Below are 17,609 nucleotides of genomic sequence, written 5' to 3' on the forward strand. Positions count from 1 at the left end.
AGACATGAGTGATTTGCTAGAAAGGGAGAAATAGGATGAGATGTTGTAAATATTCTAAGCAAAGAACCTCTTTGCTTTTAGAACTTCAAACGCTGTGGAAAATAAAAGAGTAGGATAAAGCAGGACTGATGGATGCTGCAGTAAGACAGGCTGGGATTTTGTGACTGAGTGCTGACATTATGTTGGCTCAGAACAGCAGCAGAAACGGAGTCAGCTGATGGTGGAACCATATCAACTCAATGTTGGAAGAGCCTTAAAACAATGTGTATAGTCAGGATGCACAGAGTAATCAAAGGAATTTAAATTCTAATGGAAATCTGGTACACGCCATTAAAGTAATTTTTTCTTAGAAGTAGCTGAATCCTGTGAATTGTAACACCCAAGAGATTCCTCTTTGACTGAGCCTTCAAGATGAAGTTGCAGGTTTATCTCCATTCCCAGCTACAGCCAGTAAGAAACCTGAGTGAATAGCACAGATACACATACACAGATTTGAAATTCACGGGAGGGTCTCACCCCTTTTCCCCCTCCAGCACCCTGTATCTCCAGCACTTTGCACCCACAGCCCAGTCTCCCAAGAAGCTGACACCCAGACCTCTTGCACTACTAGTGCAGGGCATCATACACACAAGTCACCTCACAAATACACTCAGGTCCACCTCCCACACTATGAACTTTGAAGGATGTCCAACATCCATGCTCAAACCCCATGGTCTTGATCTGGTCTGAGCAATCTCAGACCCTGTGTCTTCCTGATGCTGGTCTCTTCCAACTCACTGGCTAGTCCAGCACATAATTTGTCAACATATGTATGCATGCATGTATGTATATCACACATACACACACACACAAACACATTCACACAATAAATAGTTAGAAGTGGAGTTTCAGATGAGAGTGAGACATGCTGAAGTAATCAAGGCACAAGGCTTGGGCAGACAATCATACTGTACTGCAGTTGTTTACACATATCTGATGCCTTTTACCCCCTTTAATCCCTGTCTTCCCATGCTTATTACTCCCTGATCCACCTTGATACACTTCTCCCTCTTAAGCTTCCTCTCCCAAACATCCCATATGATGTTTGTTCAATCCCAGCATTCTCTGTTCCATTCCAAAATTCGGTTTCTCTTTGCATCCCACAATAAATGCCACAAACCTTCAGGAAGAAATCCCTCCTATGTTTGCATGGCATTTCAGAGCTTCTCTGAGTCATTTTGGTGAATTTTGCAGAGACAATGGCCCAGTCTGTCTCCTTTAGGGGTGATAGTGATGACTCACTGTGTTCCCATATTCTCTGATTAGGCTTCCTGGGATCCTCCACCCACAATTGTTCCTCTGATCATTGCTAAGTCTTTTTGTTGAACTCAGTGTCCCTTCAGTCAGAGAGCCTGACAATCTTGACCTTACTCTGTTTTCAGGGAATAATATTACTGGCTACTGTACTTGCAGCTACTGCATTTTAACCCAGTGCTCCAGGGGTTATCACTAAAATCAGGCACATGCCCAGTGCTTATCAGAAATGGATTACTTACTGCAAAAGACTTCTCACTGGATGCAGAACTAGGCCTCTCAGATTCAGGGTTTGGTGAATGAGATACTGGTCTCTTACTAGCTTCTTCCTCTTCTGTGTCCTCCTCATCAAAATTCAAACTGCCTGAAATTCCTGTTAGAATACAGGATTAAGAATGTATGATACAGGATTAAGCAATCTCTGAAAGTAGGTGTCATGAGTTCGTGGCATCACTAATTCATATATGACTCTTGAATACCTATTCACACTCTTAATTTCTGCTTTTTCAACTGATGATTCTTAATTTCTGCTTCAACTGCTGATTTTCTTCATGTGCTGTATCTCTTCCTGAGCCTTGTAGTTCAAATGCCTACTGATATTTTGCAGCATTCACTGTGCAGATGATTAAACAGCTGTCAGGCCTTTATTAATATGGATTTTACTTGATATTCCACAACATAATATATTGCTTAGTTTATGTTGTCATTGAACTAATTTTGCATATTTTCATACAGAAAAGTCCTCCATGTCTTAAGAACAACAACAATACAAGGAAATCCAGATCAATATGCTGACACCTATCCCATAAATTGGACTCTGTACAGTTTACATCCTTTACCACTTTCCCTCAGTCTTGTCCCTGAAACAGGGTATTGCAATTTTTCAGTAAGAGTCCCTCCTGTTCTTACATTGATCAGGTCCATAAATACTAATAATGACTTGATTTCTAAAACTGAAGCACAGACTGAGAAGTTTCAGGATTTATTTAATCTTAACCTAAGCACAGCCATGTAGAGATGACTGTGGGTATATAATTAAAATAACTCTTTATAAAGACATTTATGAAGAGGTTCTGTACACATCACTATTTGGTGTGTCCTTCTACTTGGAACTGCATCATCAATTGGTCATTAGGAAGAAGTTCTTCTTAAGGGTGACTGGGAGTTGGAAAGAGCTGCCCAGGGAGGTGGTGGAGTCACTGTCCCTGGAGGTGTTTAAGGAAAGACTGGATGTGGTACTTAGTGCCATTGTCTAGGTGTTAGTTCACAGGTTGGACTCAATGATCTCAAAGGTCTTTTCCAACCAAACTGATTCTGGGCATCCAAGATTTTGTTCTATGATTCTTTTCTTTAATTTGGCTGTAGAAAGAAAATGTATCTAAAGCATTACAGACAGTGAACACGACCTGCTTAACTGAATTATTTTCTGAGAACATATAACAATGCTCTGACATGGCACTGCAAAGGGGCATTGCTGGAAGTCTCAGATAAAACAGAAAAATCCAGTCTTAACAACCTGTCAGTAAACTTCCCAAGGGACATTTGGGAAGAGGAAAGGCGTTGACCCTGGTATTCCAGCCAATTTCAAAATTCACTGTTTATATCCTCCACTAATTTCCCCTGAAGTTACTGGATATTCTCTCCTCTTTCCTTTTCTAACTCTTGTGTAATGTTGCTATCTGTAAGTAAGCATCTGTGCCATTTGAAAACTGGATGACAATACCTCTGAATGTGATAGTACCTCAATAACTGCAGTGTATGGGAAACATTCTGGGAGACAAGCTCTGCAAAATAAAAACAAGCTGTATAATAAATTAAGCACTAGCTGTTATTTTACTGCAAAGTACTTGGGCTGCATGCAACAAAAAAAGGTTTCCTGTAGTACTGGCAGCAACTTAAGATACTTGGCAGACAGAGCTTGACACTCCACTAGGAAATTACTCAATGGGATATCATTATCGAATATATAACTCAAAAACCACTGACTGTGACAGCCTCTGACTCAGAAAAAAACACCTTTCCTGTCAGTCTCCTAAAGAGTTAAATTATGGCATTTACTGAGGGGTCCTGCTGTTGTGAAAATATTCAAGCATCTTATCAAGATATAACATATCTGCAATAAAAACACCCCAAACTTTAGCAAAATGTGATATAGCATTTTGTGAGCAATTTCCTTGGAAAGACCAGAAATTTTACAGCACATTGAGAAACCCTTAAAATATAACTGGTATGGTTCAAATAACATCAGGAAAAGGAACTGCAGCACTGCACTTCCACATGCTGTAAAATCTAGTAGCTCTTTTAGAAGTAATATCCTACAGACATTTGTTTCATGATTCCTCATTTTTTAATGCCACTGAAATAAAGTTATAAAAGTAGAAGAGCCCCAAAAAAGACATTTACCCATTATTAACTCTTACCTCGTTTCTGTAATATTTCTTGCAGATCTGGCTTGGTTGCTGTGTCTGTTACAGCCTCTCCATCATTTTCCTTATCTGCATTGTCTTCTGGTTTGGTAGATCCAACAGACAGAGTTTGGAGCTTGGTCCCCAAATCCTGAACTTCTGATTTCAGGAAAGCAGCTGGTCCATCAATGCCTGCAGGCCAAAATGAAACAGAATTCCAAAGTCTATTTTTTCATGGCCAAAGATGCATCCCAGGATGGTGGCTCTATTCATCATCCCTTCCTCTAGCATCTCTTTAAAGTATTAAATATAGTTGTTCATTTTTTTTCAGAAGGCTTGGGAGGAGTCAGGCCCAACTCTTGTACAGACTGCCTATTACTTTAAACATATCAGTTATCAGTTTCTCCCTATTTAAATATAGGGATTTTATTTACCTTTTTATAAGGGTTTAAGCAATTAAAACAAGTTGTATTTGTCATGCACATTGATAGTTTTCAATTTATTTACAGACACTTCTTTTATTTTCTGTCCCTTCACGTTGTTTGTTTGCTCTTATGCCAGTGAGTACTCTACAGCGAAAACCACAAATCAATTTGATAGAAGTATCTACAGCTATAGACAGAAAAAAACCCTCTATCTTTTCATTAGAATGAAATTTCCATGTTTAAACCATACAACACAGCCATGCACCACACTTCCCAATTGGTGGAAGCATCTTGATGTCAGGGTCTGGCATAACACCTAATATGTAGCACACAGTGCTTCAGTGTAGTTCCAGCTTAGGATTTCTTGTTTTCCCACTGCTTTCCTTCTTAAAACTCTACTGCTTTATCTAGGCATTGTATTTCTGACATGCTTACTGCTGTTATCACTTCTTACCAGGATTTGCTTGCACTGAGGAAGCCCCAGAACTATGAAAGGAAGTGAATGAGTGGTTAAGTTTTCATTTGAGTCTTACTGAAGACTTCTACCTTAAAAGTTATACCTATCTTATCTCTCATTCTCTTCTTGACTTGAAAGTGTCTTTTAACAGAAGCTTTCTTACACCTGATTTTAGACATATAAATGCTGCCACAAATACCACCACTTCCCTTCCCATCCTATGATCCTGAAAGGCATCTGGAGAACAAGAAAAATATTCAAAGAATATTTTGAACAAGAACAAGAAAAATATACAGGAGAGAAAGGATAACATAGTCCCAACTGTGATCTTCAAACCAGGTAACACCCCTTTTTTGGAGGTTTAAAATTCTACTGTGCATATTAATTTGCTATCAATACAAGGCTTGTATTATAACACCCTGCAATAGCACACATCTCAAAGCCTTAGAATGTTTCCCATAACTTTCTTGATAGACTGATGGGATCCTGGCTCTCATAAACAACTTCCTGCCACTTCCACTAGAATGTAAGGATTTCATTGCTGCTCTTTTTATCTCCTTGTGACATAGGAGGCTTAAGGCTCTCACTACTGCATTTCTTTTCACTCCTAAAATAATGGTCACTATTTTACTGCAATATTTTGAAGCCACCAAGTCATTGCCTTTGGCCCTGATAGCACTTCATGCTTGTGAGTTTGTGGACTGCTATAACCTGTCATGTTCCAGTTGTCTCAATGAAGCCCACAAAAAACAACAGATGAGGTAAAAACCATCAAGAGCCTAACACAGTGTTCTTTCTGTTTGTTTGCTTTCTCCACTTCATCATTCAGTCATATGCAATCTTGAGGTGGAGTATCCATGACACCATAAGGAAACACCGTACAAGCAGTCACTACTGAATTATTTATCTTACAGCTTTAGAAGATTTTTTTACTTTTGATTTGTATGTCCCCACCTTCATAGAAGTTTCCAGCCCATTTCTGCAGTTCTTCTAGCCTAAACCAAGGGAGAGATTACTCAATGGCACATGAAGTTTTACAGCTGTCACAAAAATCAAGGTGAGATTTTTGCTTGCTTTCACAGTTTAGTATTGCTCAACCATACTGTACTACAATTCAACTTTTGTATATAGAAAAGTATGTAATCAATCTTATCCCTTGACCCCTACCACAGCAATGTAAGCACCCATCTGTGACATAATGCATGCACTGGGATTTTGGAGAACCCTGTTGCAATCAGATTGATTATTTACCATGTAAAACAACATCACTGTGGACAGGGGTAGGAGTTTCTACTAAAGGAGTCTGCTCCTCACATCCTTTGGGCTTTGACCTGCGCGGCTTGGCCTCAGGATTTGGCTGCACCATCAACGGATCGAGACGTTTCTTCCTCTGCTTCTTCTCTAGAAGGGCTCTCTGCAGAATAAGAAAAGCAGGAAACAGAGATGAGTAACCACATGCAGAGAGGCAGAATCCATGCCTCAGCCACTGGCAATGACATGTGCCTGATCAGAATGTCAAATAAAACTGAAATATTCTTTCAAGCTCTTACAAAAATCCTACACACAGATATCACCGTGGTTTTGGAGTGAGATACTGACTTTGATGCTCCACGAGAGGTTGACATGGACACCTCCTTATTTTCTGACCTGTCTTGAGAATACCAGTTAAATCCTTTCACCCAGTCTCAGTTGCAGCAATCCTTAACACAAATAGACAATTTCAGCAGTCTTCCACAATCCAGTATGAAACAGTCAGGACTTGCAAAGGAAAACGTTCTTCTCTCAAAAGCTACCACCTTATAGGGAGAACTTAAAGCAAATAGTTCCCAGCAACCAATGCTGAGAGATAAGACTTAAAGTAGGGAGAAAAATAGATAAGTAACAGTAATTAAAATAGAAATGACCCACTAAAACAAATTTTATCTACCTTGCAAAATTTTTCCATATAATTCAGGATGGAAAGGAAAGACTGGTAAGTCCAAATGCTAAAAATGAAAACATTATTTCTCCAAGATACATTTGATATTTGAGATTTCCTACTCAATGAGAAGAGAAACAACTTCTAGACTTAATCAAGGCAAAAAGGGACATGTTGCCATTTTAGACAGACCTGCTTAGTCCTTAAAAACAAAGGTGGAAGAAGGAAAAATCATATTCTAATATTCTGCACCATTATGCAAGGAAAAATCATATTCTAATATTCTGCACCATTATGCAAACAACGTGCAAGCTCCTTACAGTAAATGCAGTATATCCATGGCGGTCTCTTAGGTACCTGAACAGCCCTGAAAATTGTTTTTGATGACAGAAACCACTTCTCCATCAAATTATTTTTAGTTTTGATGTACTACTAGATAAACAATTCATCAGTATCAACAATACAATCCACAGACACAGACATTTTTGGAGCCCTCTTCTCTCCCATTATTCTTTTACTCTTGTTGGTTTTTCCCTCTGCTATTAGTCTTTTTATCTCAAGTGAGATTAGATTCTCAGGCATCCTCTCCCTGAGGAATTCCAACATAACTCAGCCCTTGATTCTTTATTTTGTCTGGTTTTTTCACTTATCTAAAAGAAAAAAAAAACCAAAACCCAACCACCCACAACCCAAACAAAACCAAACATACAAAACCGCAAAAACAACAAACAAATGAACAAAAACAAATAACTTGAAACAAAATTAGTTTTTTTTATTTAAACTCAGAATTACCCTTTGAAGACTGGACTGCAGTACAGGTAGTGTTTGCTACCGCAGAATTATTTGCAAAAATTATACTGCAGAGCAAAAATTACACAGAATTCCAAAGAGATTATCACATTTGTCTAGAATAAGAAAGAAAAATAAGCATTAAAGTCAAATTCTTAGAAATTACTAATTACAAATGTGTTTTCTAGGAAGGTAGTCAAACCTTTCAGAAGAATTTACATTGGTTTGTGTTGCTTGTTTCTTTCTAAAATTAAAGCTGAGGAAAAGTAAAAAAAGTCATGACAGTTTATAATCTCCAAAGAAGAGACGAAAAACAACAATCAAAACATTATACCCAGGATAAGGATTTGAGAAAAATTGTTGTCAAGGCTTCTCTGCTTGACAAATAGTCAAGAAAAAAAAATACCCAAAAAAAAAAAAAGCAAAACAGACACAATCTAAAGGCAGTAAGAAAATATACAGCTACTGTTAGAATGCAAAATTGATTTTGGGATCAATACAGGATATAGTAATTTCAAGAGTTATTTAGTGGATTATTCTGTTAGATAAGCTTTTTTTAAACATTTCACTGCTCACCAGTTTAAATTTTAATTATTATTATTCTCATACAATGTGTTACATCCAAGGGTTTCTTGGACTCACCAATCCAATAGGATCTGCTTATGTTAAAACACAGTTTACTGCTGGTAGATGTGACTGATCTTCCTTTCTTGCAAGAACCACAGGATAAACAAAGTGACAAAACTTGATGGTAACAATTTTTTTTAAAAGGCTTCTTTTTACCACTTTGCCTACTGAGATGGAAAAAATATGTGCAAGTCCACTGTCAGGACAGCAAACAGTAGTTCATTTTCTTTCCATACGGTGGCAGAGCAGCCTGCCCTTCACTACCATGTATTCCCGGCCGTATTCCACTAAGGAAGTAGAAAAAGGAAACGAGTATTTTGTTTCATTTTGTCTACTAATTAGCCTTTTCCTCCAGCTCTGTGTTACAGTAAAAATCCATATAATAGCACTACATAAAACGTAGATAGTTCATGAACAGGACACCAGAACACAGAACCCATCAAATAAATAACAAACACTAATTATCATTATTTGCTCGGGATTTTGTACACTCCATGCATTAAATACTTCCGGAAATAACTTAGAAAACCGTAACATCAGAGTATAGGATGACTAGAGGATCACAAACCATGAGCTCCTGTTCAAATGAGCTTCCAAGAAGTCACATGAGAATATTTAGTGTACTATTAAGGCAACTAGTTTAGTATTCTCTTTTTCCAGCTGTGATGGCAGGAAGCTGATATACAGTAAAGTTCCAACCACTTCAGCCTTGAAGGTGCAATCATGTGCTACTTATTAGTTGATACAGTCCTAACCCTAGCAGGCCATGCAGGATGGATCCTAGCTAGGGAACATCCTCTCCTCCTCCCACTGCCCCTTAGCTCATGCTGGGGCAGCAGTGACAATGGCAGTGATGGTGGCATCAGTGAAACTACTTCAAGAGCAATGCACCACACCAGGTGCATTCAGAAACACGCCAGGCTTCGTCCTCCCGCTGCACAGGGAGATGGCAGCATTGCACTTGGAGCTGCAGATGCCTAAGAAGACTCAAAAATCTTCTACTAATGAGGAAATAAGCACTGCCTGAACAACCACACGCTCTTGCCTCCAGGAAAAGGCAGTAGTCCAGGAGAAAAAAGCATCCTGGCAGGCAGAGCTGGCCCACAGATGGAACTTGATGTCATGCACTATTATAAATAATATTTTCCTGCAATTACAGGGTTTCCAAACCCTTCATAAGGACGGGTTTGGAACAGGCATGTCTCTGCTATGACTTATTCCAGATTCTCTGTATGACCAGAGATTCTATATATGATCCTGCTGGATTAAAACATTTTGCATTTTTTAAATTTCAATTCCTATGATTGTTTATGACAAATTAATCAAGCAAGGCATCAGCTACAAACAGCAGAGAGTCCATCATATTTGGTAGTGATCTCCTATTGACCTTTGTTTCTTCAGAATGCATAATACTATTCACGTGAAAGTAAACTTTAAAATTAATATCCAAAACCTAATTCTAAAATCCTAAATTAGAGATTGTCAGCACTTCTCAACAAATCTCATTTGCAAAGGGCAAGGAGTAAAAATATATTTAGTGAAATTTTCTAGCTGTTTCTTTTGCAGATGATTGCAATCTCAAACAAATCCAAGAAAGATGGAAACAAATTTGCGAAAGGAAACAAATTATTTAAACTGACTTCTTCATGGTGCACCTGACAGCTGCTTTGAGGGAATTCCACCTAGCCCAGCTGGCTTCTTTTGGAGGCATAGCCATGCATCCCCATGGCAAGGCCTGACACTAAGCAAATGACAGTACCCAGCACTAGCAGACAGTGATTATTACCAGCTTATGATCCAAGACCAGTTCTAAACCAGACCCTGGTTTAGACCCTGTTCATCACCAAGCAGTCAGACCACCCTTAGTTTTGGAATTTCTTACCAAATGGCATTTGACACTAAATTCTCTTTAATAATTTATTTTAATTAATTCTATTTTTAAATAAATTGTTTGTTTTTAAAGAAGCGTCATTTAATACTCTACAGATAAAGGACTACTGTAGCTTCCACAAATATGACCAAAAATAAATTTTATCTCTTGACTCTGAAGTGTTTTAGATAAATGCCTATATAGACCCAATAATGTTGGTAATAAATTCAGTGCCTGAAGTCCAAGCCTAGCAAACTCAGACTACAAATAATGACCAGGTTCTGGTAGAGAGGATTATTACCCACTGCAACAGTTCCCTGAAGACTGTTGTTTCTGGACTTAAAGATGCTAGCTGAGAAAATGCCTTCCTAAAAACCATACTTTAACTTGAACAAGATGAGTTTAATGCAAGACAGTGATCTGTGGTCCATGTGAAATGGCTAGCTAGAGAATCATGAGTCTCACATTATCTAATCTATTTACAAGCAGTTGAAATTTCACAGAGAAAGAATATTAAGGATGGATACTTCATTGCTTTGAGGAATATGGTAATGTAAGCATCCAGCAAGCAGTACCTTAGAAACTGAGATGTATAGCCTAATAATTGACCCATGCTTGGCTGCAAGTATTTTCATTGTAGGAAACAAAAAAAGGTCAGAAGAGGCTGAAAATCCTTTTCAACAGCAGTGTTAAAGAGACCATTCTATAGGTCAGTGAAACCATTCCTCTGATGCCTAAAATGGATAATTCCCTGCAATTTTCCCATCTTTTGATTTATTCCTGCTCTCTAGTGACTCAATCCCAATGAAATAAGAGAACACATGAAAAATAAATTAATCAAACACACCAAATCTACCAGCCATGGCAAGGCTGACTTGAACTAATGAAAACCATGAAAATCTTTGAAGTTCATTAGACCAACCATTTTTAGCACTTCACCCCCATTTCTCCAGTCTTGAGAGGGCTGTTTGATTTTCTGTACTTATCTTAACCAGCTTCAGCACTATCATTTACCTGATTCTGCAGTTTCAGCTGTCGTAGTTTCATGCTTTCATCCTCAAAGATGCTGGAAAAGCAAAATAAACAAATCAATTAATTATTGCTATTAAACAGTTCACATTACAAGAACATAGAATATTTTCAGACAACAGCTTCATTATCAAGACTTAAAAATGACTTTTAGACATCTCACATGAAGACCAAGACACAAGGTATTAAAAATAAAACAAGATATTCTGTCATAAATAAGACTGAACTCTGGTTTAGTCCCCTTACTAAACCTTTCCAGAAAGGTTTTGAAAGCACCAAAGGCTTCATTACTGGTAGATGGATTACAAACCTCTGTTGAGGTGGGGCTAGGAGACAGTTTACACCTGAAGGCTTAACACAGCTCAGATCAATTCAGGAAAGTCCCTGCTCCTTCATTGGATACCCGATTCCAAATGATTTCAGTTTTGTCTTGGAGTCAAACCTACTTCATTTTCTCTTCCTGCCACACCTTCAGTTAACTACAGTTAATACCTGAGAGAATCTATGTTTGCAACATCTGACATTAATTCCTAAAGGTAAAAAAATAATTATTTCCCTATTTCAGTATTCTACAGATAACTTTCATAAGAACTCTGATCTTTTTGTTCCAAGTTGTGTTCCATATAGACTTCCCATTTCCTTTTGTATCATAGTGAATTATTTCATAAAATGCAATTTAGAGCAGTTAACCCCACAAAGGGGAAATATTAATTGACTATTAAGCACATACTCTGCTGACCACAGTTGTGCTCTTTCCTTCAACACAATTTTGACAAAGGCCTCTCTTGAAGTAAGAAAGCATCAGGAAGAAGGTACTTAATGTGGGAAACAGACAAACATTATATATTTTATTAATAGCATGCAGAAAAGCAGGATAAGCCACAATTTCAATTGAAACAGGAAATTCTCTGTCTGGTCTAGGTATCCATAAATGTCCAATGATATGAAGTCACAAGCTGGCAGTCAGTGTTGAATACAACCCTAACAAGGAAAACCAGAGATAGACAGAGAGAGCAGAGCTGGGGTTTCTGCAAAACACATGCCATGGAAATTGGATTACAGCACACAGAGCTAAGGAGAGAAGAAAAGCCTGAGTCCCCTTAACCCCTAACAAACCCACATTTGACTCAACTCCAGGCAAGCAGATGACAAATCAAAGGTTCTTAAAGACAAACCACACCAGTAAACACAGACCCTGCTCTGGAAGGTTGAAATATGCAGAAAAAGAGTTCTGTATACACACAGATGTATAACAACTTGTATATTCTAAAGTTGATACTGATTTTCCAACCAGTAGTATTTTAAAGCAAGTTAAGAGTGCCATTGCTTTTTTACTCCACAGTTTTCCTTATTGCTATCCTTTTTTTCCCTATGAATTTGAAGTATCACACAACAGGTCTAAGACCTTGAAAACATTTTGTTTCTAAAAACTGATGTTGCTCCTCACATGGACTGTAATACACAGTGTCTTAGATTCTAAGGGAATGGAGGGCCTGGAAAAATTAGTGTCTTTCTTGAATAGGGATGGACAGCTGTGTATCCCCAAAGCAACAGTTGCAGTAATACAGTCTTCTTCACTTGAAAATAGCCACAACTTAAGAAAGAGACAAGTAGAAGCACATCTACTCAGTGCAGCATAATTTGCAACAGTTGTCACACAAAACTTCAGCATGAAAGGTGACATGCTTATTATTTATAGCATAGGTGATGGAACAGGCCATCTTTAGCAAAGTCTGAAAAACAACTGAAAGTTCCACTTGAAATATTCATGACCAAAAAAAAAAAAAAAAAAAAAAAAAAAAAAAAAAGGGAGAGGGAAGAATCCTTTTCTTCTCATACCTCCTGGTCAAGAACTTGATGACATTTGTTAACTGCAGTTGAGAGTTTGTTATAAAGCAATCTATGTACCTGTGATCAGCAGCAGACTTATAGACACATTCTGATGGACGCAGAATGTGTAGGTACAAGCTGCTACCTGTGGTTTTGTTGCTTTTCCTAGCAGAAAATGTATCTCCAAGCAATTTCAGTCTCTTTAAAAAATCAGAAGAAATAAACACTACCACTTTAGGAAATAAGTTTACACGGTTTCCTTTCTACCTGGAAAATGACAAAGTGCTGAAATAGCAGGACTCACATTCATGCCTTGTGGAAATCTTCAGTGAAAATTATTTACTTTGTATGTTAAATTATTTTCTACCTAGACTGAAATAAAGTTACATTATGTAACAGGAGCATGACACAGACTACACAGTGCCTCAACTCTGGCCACTTAACTGATGCTTGAACATAAAGATTCTAATGGGTCACAGAGCTTGATAAAGGAAAAAGATAGCAAAGTGTTTTCTTACAATTTAATTTAAAACACAGACCAAAACTGCTGAGTTGCAGGCAAAACAAAATGAAAGCAACCATCAAGGCTTGCCATTTTAAAGTGCAAGGTTTCACACAAGCAGTAAAATAAAGTCATGAGCAATGTAGACTAGCTTAAAAACACCCCTTTCACACTATTTTTTTTTACTGCTCCTGCAACTTTTCTTCTAGAACTCATCATTATGAAAACATAGTAACCAGTCAAAAAAGATATTCCCACACTTCAAACCTTTTTCTACCCCGCCCCCTCACCCCCCACAGCAGAGTTGGTGTTATTACAAACTTTAACAGGAAAATGCTGTGCCAGAGCCACTCCCACAGCTCACCACTAAGGAATGTAAATGGTGTGCTAATTCAGCTGCAGGCTTCAAACAGGAATCTTCTTCAGCTGGACTGACAACACAGATCAGTGCTCTGTCAGACATGCCCCACCAAAGCACTGTGCCCTTTGCTTTGCTTTTCTGCTTGAAGGGTATATGCGCTATAAGAAAAATTATATATCCATCAGGAACAGGAAAAATAAGCAGAATTTCCATAGTTACAACACCACAGTTAGAAACAGGGAAGAAAATTCCTGACCACCAAACCATTTGCCCATTTACCCTTGAAAAATAGCAACTGAAATTTTTCAAGCAGTCAGTATCAATGTCCTCTCCCCAACCACTGCAGCACAACAGCCTACATGAGATCCTGCCACAGACACCACTGCTACATTTACCAGAATCCACCCGCAATCCTACTGAAGCTGCATGACAGGTAACAGACGTGCCACAGAGAAAGGAAAGATTACCCAGAATAGAACATACAAGGAAAGATTAATGATAGTTCAGGATACAGAATAAAAATGAGAGTGGGAAAGCAACTTAAATAATATTTAATAAAACATGGAAGAAGATGGCAAGATGCAAAGGGGTTCACAGATTTGAAACAGATTAACATAGAGCAAAAAGTTTTATTTTGACTGGTAGCATCTCAAATTCCTATTGAAATCAGAATAATCCTGGTTTTCGTTTCATAATCAGAAATTAAAGTGTTGCAATAGGAATATGCAACAATTATTTTATAAATTGATTTGATCTTTCCTAACCATTTTCAGAATAGCAAACAACCACAATGAAGACAAACTCACAAATTATTTAACAGATATTCATATATGCAACTGAAGTTTCCTTTTTGTGTGGCTTATTTTCCTTTCTGTAAAAAAGGCACACAACATCTATTGACATCTATTTCAGAATGGACTATTTTTCAATAGCACTGAAATTCTGGCATCACAAACTGTGGATAAGCAGAGGTAACACTCTTGTTTTCATTGCAGCTTGTCTGTGCTCCTGAGTATGCTGTACTTGGAAAAAAGAACCAACTAAAATACTTATGTTCTAATCACTTGGCAATAATTACCATTGAATCAGCCAAACACAAACATACAGTATAATCCAACTCTGAGAACAATGAAAAACCCTGATATTAAAGCAGAAGGTAGAAAATAAAAGCAATCCACCAGCTGAAAATGTTCTTCCATTCTGTCCAAGGTCCACACAAGAGAAAGGACTGAAGAATTGAAGAGAGTTCAGCAGAAAGCTGAACAAATTGACCAAGGACTGCAAAGTGCACCTCTTAGCAAGATTTCAATGCATCCTACGGTTTATTCAAGAGAAATTCAATACACTCCACTGTATTGAATGGATTTGAGGGTACACATGACATTGATGAGAGAGAAGACAATAAAATCCAGACATAAATAACTGAAGCTAAACAAATTCAGGTTGCAAATAAGTTTTTTATTTAACATTGTGACTAATTAACCATTAGGATAACTCATGGAGCTGTGGATTTTCAACAGAAAACAACAGGTTTTTATCAAGCTTGAATATTGTTATGTTAGAAGTTGCTGCTGTAGACTAAGGCTATGGTTTACCTCCTATTTCAGGTGTGGTTATCCCAGATGGGAGAGCTAAGCATTCTTCTTTCAAGTTATTTCAATTAAATCCCCTTTATAGACTGACTGTTGAAGTTAAAAGGAGGCAAAAAGAGCAAAAAAAAAAAAAAAAAAAAGGTTGTCTTTATCATGGATCATGGACGAGTTTTGAAAGTAATAGATTAGCTGCAGTTGTGAATGAGAGGCAATAAGCAGAGAAAAGCAACGGGAAAGAGCACCCTGCAGAGACAAAATGTTCTACATGACTGAGAACTTACTGGAAAGATATATTTGAAATATGTTAAACAAAGGAAAACACCATTATAGTGTTCCCTGCATTCAACAAAATGTACATTCCTCATATTCCACTAAAGAAATACTGTACTTGGTTTCTCCTCCTAAACAATCCAGCAAAGACTTGCACATTTAAAGGCTTCCCAGTGAGCTAAATCCACCCTGAAATTAAAGTAGTTAAGGGTTTAGTAAAGAAAAAGTAAGGTTGGCTGCCTCTTTTAGGAGGAAGGTCAGACTAGCTGATAGAAGCAAACCCACTCCAACTTTAAATGACAATCTGACCCAAGAGAAGGAAACACAGCTTGTTTTGTCCGAAGTATCTTTACAGCACATATCAGCACTGTACCTGCACTCAATTCTTGGTGAGAAAAACTGAGGGATTACTACCTATTTGTGCACAGCTCTAGGGAAGGTATCAATGTTTCAGATAGTCCATAGTTTGGCAGAGACATTCAGGGAAAGTGTCCAGCAGAAACTTCCAGATCATTTTAAAATGAGCTGGATCTTGATTACTGTGCCTTGTTACAAACAAGAATATTTTTGTATCAGTCTGACATAGAAATCCTTTCAATAAACACAATCTTTAGATACCAGTGGGAACATGAACCTATATATTAATAAACAAGATCCTTAAATTTCCAGTTGTTTCCATTGCTCTACTTCTTTTAAAGGAGCTCCAAGGCAGAATAACACCATTTTTGTTCACAAATCTTCCCACTTTCCCAATATCTTATGTTCCATTTCTCACTCTACAAAGGACTGCTTCCATCAAGTCTTACAAATACTCATGTTAATTTCTTTTTGCTTTGCAGGACAGTTTATTAATGTGGTAGCAGCAGTTATGTCTGTGAGCAATACTCCCAGAATTTAAAAACCAGGGGATGAGAAGAATGTGGCTTGTGGCCCACATATTCATCCACTGGATTTTATTTTTAGCTGTAGAAGCGCAAGTAAAAGCAACTTCAGTAAGAAATATTGAGTCAGCTGGTGTGAAAGCATTTTAACTCTTAATCCTCCAATTAACTTTCCTGGGGATTATTCTCATCTGAACTACAGCTATGAAAGAAAAAAGAAGCTGTAGAAAAAACATTAGTTGAAGAAGGATTCTTATCTTTCAAAAGATAGCATCCAAACAAAAATTGCAATATTGTCTCTGGAAACTGTTTGAGGAACAAAATGTATCTGTAATGCACCTTTCAATCCACAAAAGAGTGCAGTTCTGACACAGCTGTAACTGCACATTTTTGGGAAAATGCATAGCATACCATCCACAAGAGTAAAGGTTACCAAATTTTTCTGCCTTCCCCAAGGCAAGAGAGTGGGGTTTTTTGGCAAACACAGGATATTCTTTCCTTCATAATTATTAAGCAGTATGTCTTCCAAAGTAAACTGATCTGCTGCCAATCAGCCATAAAATGCCACACTTCTTTCTAATGACACTGCTGAAGTTTCATCAACATTTCATTAAATTATTTTTAAGCAGGTGATACGTCAATAAAGGCAAGTGTTAGTGCATCTGCCTTTTTTACAGAAATCAGTAAAATCAGTTTGACCTTTGATCTGCACCTCAAACACACTAATGCCAATAGAATACTGTTTTGAGAAAGGGTTCACAAAATTTGTCTGAAAAGTTTTTCACCTACTGAATATATTATGAGAATAATGACATGGAAAGAGTGAACACCCAGTTTTGGAAGCAATTCTGAATGAGTAAATAAATTACTGTCTTGGATTTGCTTTAGTGTAGAAATTATATCCCACATAATACAGATTGAATAAGATTTATCTCTGAATATTTGGAAATAAGTATAAAATGAACAAATAAGAACAATAAACTCAACTGCCAGACTAGTGTGGATTAAGGGAGCAACTAGAGACAAGCACTGAGATCTGCATGTCCTACTTCATTTCAAAATACACCTGAATCCACTACATATTCCTGCCAATAACTTGTACCAACTACCTGAACAATTTACAACTTAAAGACCAATTTACAACTTAAAAAAAGATCCTAAAGAAACAAAATGGCAAGCTAATCCTTTAAAACTTCTGCTTCTATCTACCTGCAGGCTTAAAAATGGAATTTTAATGTGCAATTATCAGGTGTTTTTCTTTAAAGCCACACAGATCAGAAGCATGTCAAAAACACCCAAATCAAAACACCCACCATCTGCCCTTTCCCACTAAACACCCCCTTCAAAAAAAAAAAAAATC

At 37.5% G+C, this 17,609-nt stretch overlaps 1 protein-coding gene across 1 annotated transcript in view; it reads right to left on the minus strand.

The window, feature by feature from the left end:
* TULP3 (TUB like protein 3) overlaps positions 1-17,609 on the minus strand; it is a 32,492-nt gene that overhangs the window by 8,327 nt on the left and 6,556 nt on the right. The window contains exons 2-5 of the mRNA XM_059838318.1: positions 10,799-10,850; positions 5,832-5,994; positions 3,714-3,890; positions 1,536-1,666 (exon numbers count right to left, since the gene is read on the minus strand). Of these exons, the coding sequence (XP_059694301.1) occupies positions 1,536-1,666; positions 3,714-3,890; positions 5,832-5,994; positions 10,799-10,850 (523 nt within the window). The remainder of the gene's footprint in view (positions 1-1,535; positions 1,667-3,713; positions 3,891-5,831; positions 5,995-10,798; positions 10,851-17,609) is intronic.

This window comes from Haemorhous mexicanus, chromosome 2, assembly GCF_027477595.1.
Source record: "Haemorhous mexicanus isolate bHaeMex1 chromosome 2, bHaeMex1.pri, whole genome shotgun sequence".
NCBI classification, from domain to species: domain Eukaryota; kingdom Metazoa; phylum Chordata; class Aves; order Passeriformes; family Fringillidae; genus Haemorhous; species Haemorhous mexicanus.